At 50.4% G+C, this 13746-nt stretch overlaps 1 protein-coding gene across 2 annotated transcripts in view; it reads left to right on the forward strand.

The window, feature by feature from the left end:
- Window positions 1-10011, forward strand: part of Drd2 (dopamine receptor D2) — a 59934-nt gene extending 49923 nt beyond the window's left edge. Inside the window, exons 3-8 of one of the 2 annotated variants that reach the window (XM_020161573.2) lie at window positions 884-993; window positions 1982-2118; window positions 3302-3492; window positions 4440-4526; window positions 6077-6404; window positions 8083-10011. In XM_020161573.2, coding sequence (XP_020017162.1) covers window positions 884-993; window positions 1982-2118; window positions 3302-3492; window positions 4440-4526; window positions 6077-6404; window positions 8083-8276 — 1047 coding nt within the window. In that variant the 3' untranslated portion in view covers window positions 8277-10011. The remainder of the gene's footprint in view (window positions 1-883; window positions 994-1981; window positions 2119-3301; window positions 3493-4439; window positions 4527-6076; window positions 6405-8082) is intronic. The other variant, XM_020161574.2, reaches the window with a different exon arrangement.
- Window positions 10012-13746: the final 3735 nt, after the last annotated feature.

Raw genomic sequence — 13746 nt, forward strand, 5'->3', positions numbered from 1 at the left:
CCTTGAATTTAATTTATAGAGGTATGACTAAGTGACAGCACAGGGAGCTCAATACCATTGTAAAAGAGTGTAATACTACTCAGGATGGAGAAGCACAGCATGCAATGCAGGGCTGCAGGAGGGAGCTGCTTGGGTCAAGACAGAGAAGCAAGGGTGAGGGGAAAGCCCAAGCACAGTCTTTATTGGAGAATGCAAGGCAGGGCATAGCTAGCAATTTTAAGATTGTCTAGTTTGAATAATTCCAGTGGCTTTAGGTAGCCCCTAGTTGCCTGGCAACTGGCCTGGGATGACTTAAGACAGGGGAAATACTGGCCTGATATGGAGAGTATAAAAGGAGTGGTTGGCTTGCATTTGAGAGGTGGTGTGCTCTTAAGTAAACCGGGTTCTATGTTTAGGAGTTAGCCAGCCCTAAGAGGAACTGTCTCTCCCTGGGTCTGTAAGGTCCCCAAATACCACAGCATCAGTAACATGGAACATAAGAAAATACAGCTAATATAGTTATCCCTATGATGGATGGATGCAAATAGACAAATACAAAATCTAAGAAAACCTATGGGGATCACAAAGTGATCATGCAAATGGTTTACAGATTGAGGTTCAAAGTTGAGGCACTCAGTTTAGATGGGCCGTCTTTCTTCTAGTACAGTTCTTGGCACAAAGTGGACTTACGTGTCTGGGATAAGGAAGTCCAGGAGCATAAGCCTCAAGTCTTCATGGGCACTGCTTCCCACTGCTACCCCTTCTCCCCAGGCCCTAGCTGAAGATCCACAAAACTCCCAGAAATGTGCTCTGAGCCCATCCACCTGCCCCAGGAGGACTGAGCTACTGTCCTAAGCAAATGTCCCCCTCCTGCTGTCCACCCATTATGTTGCTTTGTCCCCAGGTGGTGGGTGAGTGGAAATTCAGCAGAATTCACTGTGACATCTTCGTCACTCTGGATGTCATGATGTGCACAGCAAGCATCCTGAACCTGTGTGCCATCAGCATTGACAGGTGAGCCCAGCCAGGATGGGAGAGGTGACCCTGGCCATTTGCCTTTCTGGCTGTACCACCTCTCCTCAGGGTCAGGTTCTGTATGTGATCCTAATAGCTGGCCATGTGCATATGAGTCTCTGTGTGTGCGAGTGTGTGTTTGACCAGGATAGTAGACTCCCTAAGGAGAGGCCACCTGTGCACAGGGAAGCCACCAAGAATTCCCAGACAGCGACTGGTATAAAAAAAGTGGTTTCTGACTTCAGTACTAGCTCTAATCACTTCCTACTTATGTGCCTGCAGGCAGATGGTGGAAGTTTCATTTTCTAGACTTTAATGATGACACTCACCCCTAAGTTGTAGAGTTTGCTTTTGGATTTTATGTCCAGCACAGGTCACCTGGTTAAGGGGGTCCAGGCTTTGCCTACTTTGCCAAACTGTTTCTTTGGAGCCTTTCATTTATTTGCACAGATTTGCTTGGAAGGCTCTCAGAATCCCTGGCTCTATCCCATCATGGGATTCTTGGAAAATTAAACAAGTTAATGAATGAGAAATGCTAGGTAGAGAAATGTGAGAGAAAACGATAAAGTTACCATTGTTATCACTTCTTGCTAAATGGGGCTAACACCTTGCTAAGAGGTCTTGACTACAAGTCTGTTAATGAACACTTCCACTTTCTGTGTGCCCAGAACAGATGTAATAAATCCAAATGTGCAAAGACCCAAAACATATCCCCTAAAAAGGCTGAAGTCAAGGAGGGGCAATAAGAATAATAAGTTTGACTCAGGAATGCATGGTAGCTGGCCATTAATTATGTGCAAGATTGAACATCACCAAGTGTCCTCCATTTTCTGACAGCAGGAAAGGTTGAGTGCACATATCTGTGGCAGGCTTCATGGAGTGGTCAATGGTCCAGCCCAGGTCGCAGAGGTGTCTCTGCTGTGTGCATTCTGGAGAGTGAGGTGTCCGTGGGCCAGCACCCCAGATTCAGAGGCCCTCACCCTTGCAGGTACACAGCTGTGGCCATGCCCATGCTGTACAACACGCGTTACAGCTCCAAGCGTCGAGTCACTGTCATGATCGCCATCGTCTGGGTCCTGTCCTTCACCATCTCCTGCCCACTGCTCTTTGGACTCAACAATACAGGTGAGTCTTGTCTTTTCCTGGGGCTTAGGTGGCACCAGGTCCCTGGCATAGGTGAAGGTCCAATGAATGTCCATTCACCATTCCAGACTGAGGCCAAACTGGATCTCCAAGGCCCAGCCCAACTCAGAGTTGTTCCAGGTTGGGCTAGAGAGACAACAATAGCCTAAGGCACTAGATGAGGAGTGGGGAAAATGGTTCAGAAGGATGTCTGGCCATTTTTGTTTATTAAATTAAAGCACACCAGACAGCCTCACAAACTGCACATGTGTGTGTGTGTGTGTGTGTGTGTGTGTGTGTGTGTGAATGAACATGGAGAGAACCTATTAGACTTCTCCATCTGCCTCTGTTAATGCTATTTTTGTGATGAAGCTGCAGCCTACTGGGCTAGCTGAGCCTAGACCAGGCCTGGGCCACCTAGAGTAGCACCTACTTGTTACTTAGAAACAAACAGGAGGTGAGCTGACTTTGTGCCCTTTCCTGTGGGAGGAGGGGCAGGAACTTCTCAAAGAGAAGAGGCAAAAGTGCTTGCCAATGTAGAGCTGCTTCTCATCAGGGAGACAAAAGCTATACAGGTGACCTCTGGAGACCATGGCAAGACAGGCTATAAAGAGGTTCCATAAATGTGTGACCCAAAATCTAAGTCTGTCAGGAATTCTGAGAAATGGGAACAGATCTAACTACACTTGAAATAATCTAGGAAGGCCTTGAGATACAGGACAGACATCTGGTTGACTTGAGAGTGAACATGGAAGCACGAGACACATTGGAACACATGCCCAATGTTATCTTCTTCCTACAGTTAAGGGGTGGCCAAGCTCTCCCCCAGCATACAGGAGAGGCTAAAATTATAGTTCAGTCTTTTGAAAATCATTTTCTTGTGTCATTTCTTCTGAATAGTCTAGCGTCACTTGTGTGCTCAGAGATGACAAGACTATGGCCAAATAACAAAGGAACAGTAATGAGAAAACTTGGAAACAGTCAATCCCAGCTTAGTGGTTGTAGTTTTCCTATTGATTTACACTGCACATTTATTTACATCCAACATTTCCAGGCAACCTTAATTTAGTCAAATTCTCTGTAAGATTATTCCTTGGTGCCGACAAGGAAGTAAGTGTGCTTTGATGGCACTGTGGTTCCATGGGCCCACTGACGCAATGCCCACTTGTGGCTCTCCTTTTCCCAGATCAGAATGAGTGCATCATTGCCAACCCTGCCTTCGTGGTCTACTCTTCCATTGTCTCCTTCTATGTGCCCTTCATTGTCACCCTGCTGGTCTACATCAAGATCTACATTGTCCTCCGAAAGCGCCGCAAGAGGGTCAACACCAAACGCAGCAGCCGAGCTTTCAGAGCCAACCTGAAGACCCCTCTCAAGGTCCCAAGATCCTCCCTCCCCTCAAAGTGTCCCTACCTAACCATTGTCAAGGGAGCTTGTCCCATGCTCAGGTGGGGACCTGGGACATCACAGCAAGGCGATGGGTACAGGAGCTGGGTAAGGGTGTGGACCTCAGTGAAGAGACTTGAATGTCTGGAAGGGGGTGGTTGGATCCATGGTGGGCATGGAGGAGACATCTCTTCTGGGATATTTCTGATTGAACACAGCAGTTCTTCCTTGGTACCTTCCTTGGCACCTCTGTTCCTCTCTGCCTAGCTTCTCCTTTCCTACTCTGGCCTTTCTGTCTCCCTTCCTCTCCTTCTGTCTCCTCCATGCTATTCTTTGTACTTGCCATACTCTCGGTTCTCCCTTCCACCCACAGCTCCTGCTTTCTCACCTCCTCTTCTCATCTCCGCTCCTCTTTCATTTCCCTGCTCTTTCATCATGCGAATTCTCCTCTCCACTTGGCCTTCCCCAAGGAACATAGTGTGTGTGCATGGGAGAAACAAGAACTTTGGGGTTAGAAACACCAGGTTTAAATCCTGGCACCACCATTTTTTCTTCTGATAGAACTTGGGCATGTTCCTTAACTTCTGTGAGCCTCGATTTCCTCATCTGTTAAATGGGAATCATAACCTGTACTTCACAGGGTGGTCTTGAAGATTCGATGTGAGCAGGAATGTGAGCATGTGCTTAGCATGGTGCCAGACCCTGGGCAGGTGTTCTGCAAAAATCAGAGTCTTTTTGTCCCTGGTCCTTCCCACTTCCTCATTGAAGTACCAACCTTCATCCTTGCCCCAACTGCCTACTGTGGTCTCTGTTCTCCTGATCTCTGAGCCCTTGTTCCAAGTCTGAGTTCTCCACGGACTGCCCTGCTTGGGTTTCCGACCCTCTGCCACTCTACCCCCTACTGCTTCATGTGACCCATGTGCTGGCTCACTCCACAGGGCAATTGTACTCACCCCGAGGACATGAAACTCTGCACCGTTATCATGAAGTCTAATGGGAGTTTCCCAGTGAACAGGCGGAGAATGGTAAGTGTTCAGAAGGCCAGACACCCAGGGCCAAGTCTTTCTGCCTGTAGGGAAGCCCACCAGCCCTGATTCTGAGGCCTCACCATCTGGTCAAAAGGAGAAGTACTTCCCACCACCCCCAGCTCTGCCTCAACTGAGGGCATGCTCACCACACCCAAGCATGTGTACAGCAAGACCCCTCAATTCTGCAAGACACAGATCTGTAGAAATTTGTTGGGAGAAGGGACTTGGCCATAACAATATGAAGAGTAGTGGTAATGGCTATTTTCATTTTTCAAACACCTGCCATGTTCCTATTGTCTCATCAAATCCTCACCATGACCCTGGGAGGTAAGTGCTATTGATATTATTGGTCTTTAGTTCACAGAAGAGGAAACAGAGGCTCAGAGAGTTTAGGTAACTCACCCAAGTCTAAACAATTAGTGACAGGGCACATATTTGAGTCAAGACATATGCAACTTCTAAATTCACTCCTGCATTCTTTCCACTGGCATGAGCTGCCTTACAGACAGGCAGGTTCTGGGGGCTGGAAGAGGCTGGGACAGAGCAGCCACAGGGGCTGGTCAAGAAGCAAAGCCTGGAAGTGATGCCCAGAGGTACAGAATCACAGCAGATCCACAGTCTGCCCAGTGATGGCAGCACCATACTCCAAGAAGTAGGGATTTCATCTTCTTGGTGGGCAGAGAACAGGCCAGGGAACACACAGAAGGACACACACAAAGTCCAGGTGAGGGACCTTGGGAAGCAGGGTCCCCACCATTCACCTGTGTCACAATGGCAGGACTCTAAGTTGCTGCTTATAAGGAGGTGCCAAAATAAAGATGGATTCCTCAGGATGGAATCAAGGCAGTAGCCCAGGCATGCCACATAGGCACATAGCCAGGCTGCATTTCAGAAGCAGGGGATAAGATATCCAAGGCCCCAAACAGGAAAGTGTAAGGAAGAACTGGGAGGCTGTGAGTTGATTCATACTGGACTCTCTAGGTCAGTCCAGCAGGGAAGATGTGGGGCCCCAGGGGCCAGCCTTTTGACTCTTGGATCAGGCTAATCAGCCCACATGTGCATGCTGGGACAGGTGCCTGTGAAGCAGGAGCACACTGGCCCGTGCTTCAGCCTGGCACCCACTCACTGGTGCCCTCTCTGCAGTCAGAACATGTTCTTGGAGGCAGGACTGAATGTCATTCAGAGATTTATTCCTAGAAGCCAGCTTGACACCTGGCACTTAAGCTAGCATGGCTCAGGTACTAAAAGAGAAGTGCCTAGATTCCAAGCCCCCAAGTAGTCATGGGGTATTGAGGCTGCACAGAGGCAGGGATTGCTCTGGAAAGAGGATAGGGATGGCTACTCTAGGTTCTGAGTCCTTTACTCAGACTGTCCCTGCCTCTCAGTGATGGTCCTCCTTGCCTTTCTTGGTTGGTGACCCTGGTGTTTACAGGGGTCTGCAGAGGGGCAAGAATGGGCTAAGTGAGGCAGATAGGTCTGGGGAGGCTGAGTGACCTCTGCCCAAGAACTTACCTGGCTTCACCCAGAGCTCTCTGCCTCTGGTGCAGGAGGCTGCCCGCCGAGCCCAGGAGCTGGAGATGGAGATGCTCTCCAGCACCAGTCCACCAGAGAGGACCCGGTACAGCCCCATCCCCCCCAGCCACCACCAGCTGACTCTCCCCGACCCGTCCCACCATGGCCTCCATAGCACTCCCGACAGCCCCGCCAAACCAGAGAAGAACGGGCATGCCAAAGACCACCCCAAGATTGCCAAGATCTTTGAGATCCAGACCATGCCCAATGGCAAAACCCGGACCTCTCTCAAGACCATGAGCCGTAGGAAGCTCTCGCAGCAGAAGGAGAAGAAAGCCACTCAGATGCTCGCCATTGTTCTCGGTGAGTTGGCTCTGGCTGCTGGCCACAGCTCAGCCTTACCTAGCCCTGGCCTGGGTAAGGGGCCATCACTGCAGGTCCCAGACCCTGCCATGCCTTCCTGACAGTGACTAGAAGGTCATGGGTCAGGCACTGTCTCAGAAACAGACCACGCCTATTAGCATACAGGCTAGATTCTGTAATTGTGTTCATTTTATCAGTCGTCAAACCAAGGGTTAGTGTGTATATAACTTGACCAAGGAGGATCCATGGTTTGAACTCAAGCAGTCTGACTTGAGCCTATGAATTTCACTGATCTGTCATAATGCCCAGAGCCTAGTGACCCCAAACAGGTTTATTTTCCTCTCCAGTCACCCCATCTGTAGAGTAGGTAACCTACTCTTAGGTTGTTGCGATCACAGTGGAAGGTTGGTGAAAACATTTACAAGTGCTTTGCAAAGTGATAACATATTATTATGTTTTTTTAAAAACTATTGTTATTGAGGAATTGGGAAATACACATTTGTACCCAACCTAGTTCCTATGGGACAAGAGCTATAAAAAATAAAAGGGGACATTGAGAGGTGGCCCCAAATCCAAACTAGGGAGTGGTCCTGTCCACTGGACAAGACTGTTGAATAAAATTATCCCAGAAAGTCACATAATAAAGGTCAAAAACTAAGAGGTGGACTGGTGAGGGTGTTTGGGGAAAAGAGGGATTAGAGTGACTCTGCCACCCATATAGCATCTAGGATCCCCTCTGATGGCTGAACAATCCTAGGATTTGAGTGGGAAGGTGCTACTTTCCTCACTTTTTGCATGTGAGCATGGGCCTCAGCAGGTCATGGGGCTCCCCTTGATTACTGGCTGAGATGTGGTGGGGAGGGCAGGAGCGTGGCCTCGTGTTGCAGTCCACAGTGGCTCTGTTCTGAGGTCCTGTTCTTCCCTTGGGATACCTCTTTGACCCTAGGGTGCCTCCTTTGCCTCCACACTCAGTGTTGCACCCAAACAGATGGTCTTGGAGCAAATGCCCCTGCATCAGACAGCAGAGAGAGCAGGGGGTCTGCCGTGAGAGGGTGTGGTCTTCCAGCAGGACCAGCAAGGCTGTGTCCACCAGGCTGGGGAGATTGGGAGAAGGCTAGAAAGAGAGCCTGACCATTGGTAGCCTAGATAGACGAGTTTAGATCTTGGCTGAGCCATTCAAGAGCTGAATTCTGGGTACATTGCAGAAGTGTTACGAACCTCAGTTTCCTTTCAACCTTATGGGGATGCCATGAGAACTGAGAGAGAGGGTACTTAGTGCTCCCTTTCCCCAAACTGTGTGTCCCACATTGTCGTGAGCAAAGTTCCTCTGCTGTCAGTGTGAGGAAGACGTCCTTCTCAAAGGGAACTGAGAAGAGGAGCCAGTGTTTCCATTTCCACTAGCTGACTTAGGTCAGAGTGCTAGCATTTCTGATAGATTTCCAAACCACCTATCCTTGCCTTGTAGGTATGATTGTATACATTTGACAGAATGTATAGAAAAATGAGGTTGAAGGAGGTGAAGAGACCCTTCCCTGGAGAAAAGCAGGTCTAGAATCTGAGACCACAACTCCTTGAAGTATCCCTAGGACTGCAGTCAGCATCTTTGGTGTCCGGGTGGGGCCTGTGACACACAAGCCATAATGGGCTGGGGGCTGTCCTGACCATGCCCTCTCCCCAGGCGTGTTCATCATCTGCTGGCTGCCTTTCTTCATCACACACATCCTGAACATACACTGTGACTGCAACATCCCGCCGGTCCTATACAGCGCCTTCACGTGGCTGGGCTACGTCAACAGTGCTGTGAACCCCATCATCTACACGACCTTCAACGTCGAGTTCCGAAAGGCCTTCATGAAGATCCTGCACTGCTGATTCTGCCACCTGCCTGCACAGCAGCTGCTTCCCACCTCCCTGCAAGCCATGGGCAGAAGGGCCTGGGTGGATTCGGCTTTCTCTTCACCCCAAGGCCCTGCAGTGTTAGCTTGGCTCCGGGCCCTTCTCTGCCCACACACCCTCGTTCTGCCAGGGTGGGACTAGGGAGCCAGGCATGGTACCAGCCCTAGGGCTGGACACATGGCTCAGGACAGCTCACAGACTCCCTCTTCCACCTCCAGGCCCCATCTCCTTGGCACCAAAGATGCAGCTGCCTTCCTTGACCTTTCTCTGGGGCACTGGGATCTCGGGTTACTGGGGCCAGAATCAAGTTCAAGGGATGGAACGCTCCATCCTTGTTGGTTGGGCTTGACTGGTCCTCACTGGTCTGTACTGGAGTAGACAGTGGGAAGGAGTGACACCTCATACCCCACAAAGCTCACACAGGGACAGCAAGGTCTCTCACCAAGGCTCCCGGCAACTTCAGTCCTAGGAGATTCGTGTAAATACCAGACAGCACGAAGGACCCCCAGAGAAGTCCAAGCCAAAAATCTCAGTTCCCACCATAGTCCGCGTGAGCCACCATTCCCTAAGTAAGGTTTCCATACTCTCCAGGAGAGGAGCCCTAATCTCCAAGAGCCCCTAGAAGGTCTGTGGGGAGAGAAACGCTGACCCCCACCCCCAGCCCACTCTACCACTTCCTAACAGGCGGTGGCTATGTCCCTTCCCATAGCAAATGCTGGCCCGTCTGAGAAGTCAGGCCCCGTTTGGGCTTGAGTTGGGAGTGCATCTGAGGTTCTTTGAGGGACTTCCTCCTGCCACTCTGACACAAAACAACTTTCCTTTCCTTTGGCCTCTTCTCTTTCCCATTTGCCTTCCCTTCCAATGTCTCTGCCTTAGAGGAACCCTTGCTAGGAGGCTGGCAAATACCACTGGACCTGGCCTGGCCCTCCTCTGAGGGAGGAGGAGAAGCTGCAGCTTGGGGAGAGTCCCTGGGCCCCAGATTCTGTAACATCACTCTACATGCACCAAACCAATAAAACTTTGACAAGAGTCTCTTCCAAGGGCCCTTGGGTGGCCCAAAACAGTGCGAACGTGGTCCTTAGCATTGAGGTATAGCTCCAAACCCTTGTGTCTGGCAGGGGACAGGTAGCCACATGTGTCACTTCTCAAAGTCCTGGTGCCTCTAAAGAGACAATCCTTTGCCCTTCTCACTCACCAGGCCAGAAAAGGCTCCATGAAAAAGGTGGCCTTTGCTGTGCCAGCTTTGCCTATGTCTGTCTCTGTCCTTTGTCCTGTCTTTGTCTGACATCAGGATTTCCATCTCTTGGACAGGTTGGGGAAGAAGGCAGGCAAGGCCCGAGTGCTGTGGCCTGGACAACTTTTCATCCTCTTGCCTCTAGGCCAGTCCACAGCTCCAAGCCTTCGTGGGCTGCCACTTGCACTGCCCTGACAACAGAGGTTTGGATTTTTAAAGATTAAATCGAAATCAACCCAGTGAAAGAGCGATGTTCTGAGCACCTTGAGAATAACAGTGATGATGACAAACAGTGTGGTGGCACCCACGGGCTCAGGCTCCAGGAGCTGTCAGGGCATAATTTGCATGCTAAATACAATATTTTTAGCACCGAAGTTTGGAGTACATAACTTGCCCTGAACATTTAATTATGGACTTTGATCTTCTCCCTGAACCTGAATGTAGCACTAAGTCCTGGGAGAGGCTCCCGTCCCCAGAAGCATCCTGATTCCAGAAGGTGAGCAAAACAGACCCCTAGCATAGCTTGGGGAAGCCTGTAAGTTGGTCACCATCACCTGGGGAAGGCATCAGATTCCCACGGGGTCCAGAAACCCTAGGACCTCTCAGCTGCTGACACTCATCCCACAGTCAACACACACACACACACACACACACCAGGCTCTCAGTCCTTGGACCATATGGACCATTTTGGCCTGGATGGGAGCTTAAAGTTCATCTCATTATTAGAAATCTTACAAGGGCATTTAAGTTTATCAACTGTGAAAACTGGAAGAGATGACAAAGGGAGGCAAAGAGAAGAAGAGAGGGGAAGGGAGGACCTGGAGCAGGAGGGGAAGCAAGCCCCAGAACAATCTGAGAAGAGCCCTGTCAGAGAGAAGAGGGGAAGAGGGCAGGGCAGGGGCGGGAGGCGGGGCAAGAGATAGTTGCCCACAGTTGTCACGAGGCTTCAAGTCTTTCTTCCAGACAGCAGATTGACAGCTAGAGTGGGCAGGGGGAGGGCTGGGCTCCACCCTCTTCCCCCTTCAGCACTTCAGGGGCAAGAGAATGGGAGGAGTGGGACCAGGGAACACAGAGGTGGAAGGGGGGTCACCCAGGTTCTGGTTCTCCAAAGAGGCCCTGACCCTGGCCTCTTTCTCTTGATGGGGGTGGGAAGGAAGCTCCATGAATTTTCCCAAGCTGTATTGGCCTGTGTGTCTCCATAGAAGGTCTTTAAGTCTAAGAAGCATTCCTTTCCCCTTGCAGTAGACTCTGCAGCACCCCTTGCCTCACCTTTTCCCAGAGACAGCAAAGGGCCACCATCTCAAGGTCATGCCCAACAGGGCACTCTGCTTACATCATCTCAGATGGGAGACAGTCACACAGCTAACAGGAGCAGGTCCAGCTGTGCCTGCCAGTCTTCAAGGCTTCATGCCCTTATTCTTCCCCAGGTAGGTTTGGATGAGTCCCAGGTAGCCATGGGCTGGGAGAAGGCAAGTGGCCCAGCAGACTGAGAAATTGCCTCAGTGCATACGCCCATCTGTCATCTTACTCAATGAACTGAGCAATTATTTTTCTTCAGGTCCTTGGTGAGGTGCTGGGAATAAAACAGTGAAGAAGGTAGTTGTGGCCCCTGCCTTTGTGGTTTCACAGTTTAATGGGATGATAATGTAAAAATACCAAGCCCCACTGGCCCACCTCTGCCAGGCATGGGTTCCACTGCTAGGACCTTGGGGGAACACAACAAAGCACAGCATGTCCTGCACAGCTCCATGGCGCCATTTTTCTGCATGGATGATGTAGCTCTGCAGTGCCTGGGCCTTGAAAGGCAGGAGACTGGCAGCAGGGAGAAGCTCCTATGTGGCTAGGCATGGCCCCTAGAGGAAGCAACTGCAGACCCTGTTTCCCAGGTGATCTCAGGACAGGAGCAGCCAGGGGCTTTAAAGAGGAGCATTGAAGAATGGCCTGCCTGTGGGGCATTTCCAGTGTCCCCACCCATCAAGGGTCCATTCCCACACCATGGGTATCCTCAGAGGCTGTGAGGCTTCCTTTTCCTGCTGCCCAGTTTTCCCTGAGCCATTGTTTCAGTCTTTCTGGGTCCTAGGATATGGGCCGTGTCTGATTTTTAGCTCCCGTCTGTGCAGGATCTGCTGTGGCCTTTACCCTTCCTTATAGCATGCTCTAATCTAACCCCAGGGTCCATTCCTATACTCAGTCCTCAAAAATAGAAGCCTCTTGCATGGGAGTGTGATTTGTTTGGGTGGCAAGTTGTCCTGACTCCATGTCTTATGTCACCCAATCCAGCTCAGCTTCTTGACCAGCCCGGGTGCAGTTGGAAGAGGCTAGCGTAGTCAGACAAAAACTTTAAGACACAGAGAAAACTGTTTGAGACCAGACGTCCAAGGCAATATCCTAAGAATTTGCAAATAGTAGTTGGCTGTCCCAGCAGACAAGTACATGGTGGGGCGGGGCAAAGCAGAGGTTGTGTTAGTGGTAAGAAGGCCAGACTCTGGGTATCTATGTTTCTGAGGATCCTTTCCTGCTCACCGCTACCTCTGGCTCTGCTACAATCAGGTTTTGGGGTTCCAATGAAGGTTGCAAACAGAGTATCTTTACAACAGGAAGACCAAAAAACAACTTCCTACTTGCTCCTCTCCCAGCTCTGCCCAGAGAGTCCCAGGAGAGGAAGCAGGGTGACAATTGCTGGGCAGAACTCTGGCCAATCTAGAGAGGACTTTTTTTCTCACTTGGAGCCATAAATAGACCCAAGTTCATAGGAAACGCACATAGCCACTGCACTGGTTTGGGTTTTTCTCCCATATGTACATTTGTCTTCTATTCTAGACCTGGAGCTGCGTTGAGGCTAGAGAGGAAGCCAGCCTCCCTGGCACCATGGGACAGTGGATGTCAGGTGCAACAGGTGAAGTGGAGAGTGGTGGTCAGGCAAAGGAGGGGGTGGTACCATTCCAGGGATGGGAGGAGCAGGGTCTGGGGCAACAATGCTCAGACAGCCATGCCTTCTGGACTGTCCTGACCAGGCCCTCATCCACACACTCTGTCCTGTTGGCCTCAGGAGTATACAGTGTGCAGGAAAACAGCTACTTGGAGGCTTAACTCTGAGCTGTGTCCAGGGCAGGGGAAGGGATTCTGTGAGCAGGAGAGGAAGGAAATTGCCATAGAGGAGACTAAGTCCTTTGTCAAAAGTCTTCTCAGTTGGATAAGTCACAAACTATCCTTTCCCATTCCTCAGTCCTTACCATTCCCATTGGTTGATCTGTGCTCACCTGGCTTGTGAATATGTAACCTGAGCATCACCTCTAGCTCTCCTACAATCCTAGACTTGAAGCTAGATCCAGACTCCATGGTTCAAGAAAATGCAAACAACCTAGACACCCCTCCCTTTTCCTTCTCCTGCTCTGATTGTCCTGGGAACCACAGGACACATAAGGGTATTTTTAACTACAAGTTTTACCTAAAACTTATTCTCAGGGAGAATCAAGAGATTGGAGCAGGCAGCAGGAAGTAGAAGGTTAAAGTGATCTGCTGAGGGGCCTCTGTGTCCTCAGTCCTCAGGAGTCCTTACTTGTCTACCCAGGAGAGAAAACGACTTCTCCACCCCCATAGAGCTGCTGGCCAGTGACAGTCTTGCTAAGGAAGGACTGAGAGGAACCACAGGGCGCCCCCTGGTGGTCATTCTCAGTCCTGGTTGCTCTTCAGAATCATTTGGGAACCCTGGAGATTTTGGTTTCATTGTTTGAGGGTAGGACCAGGCATTGGTATATTTAAAGAGTATCTAACCAGGGTTAAGCCTCAAGTGATAGTTGCTGCTGGAGGACACAATCAACCATGTGCCGCTCCTGGACTCATACCTGGCTGTCTGTGGAGGCCACAGGCTAATAGCAAGGTAGGATAAAGTGTCCAAAGCTCAGCAGTCCAGAGACCACAGGATGCTAAAATGGACTCAGATCCTCAGCAGAGTTGATTGTGTTGGCAGCAAGTGTCCTCTGCTCTGTCTCTCACCCCCTGTTGATGATACCAGCTTGCTGATGGCGGGGTGGGAGGAGAAAGGTATCCAGCCCGGAATGCCCAACCTAAAAGAGTGACAGACAAAGTTGGGTCTGCCAATGGGCTCAGGGATTGGAGCTGGCTAGAAGCTGGGGCAGCAGCGTCCCTTTGTCTGACAGTTGCAAAATATCTTTGAGCTGGTAGGATCTCTTGTACAGTGTGGACAGGCAG

Source organism: Castor canadensis, chromosome 2 (genome assembly GCF_047511655.1).
Source record: "Castor canadensis chromosome 2, mCasCan1.hap1v2, whole genome shotgun sequence".
Classification (NCBI taxonomy): domain Eukaryota; kingdom Metazoa; phylum Chordata; class Mammalia; order Rodentia; family Castoridae; genus Castor; species Castor canadensis.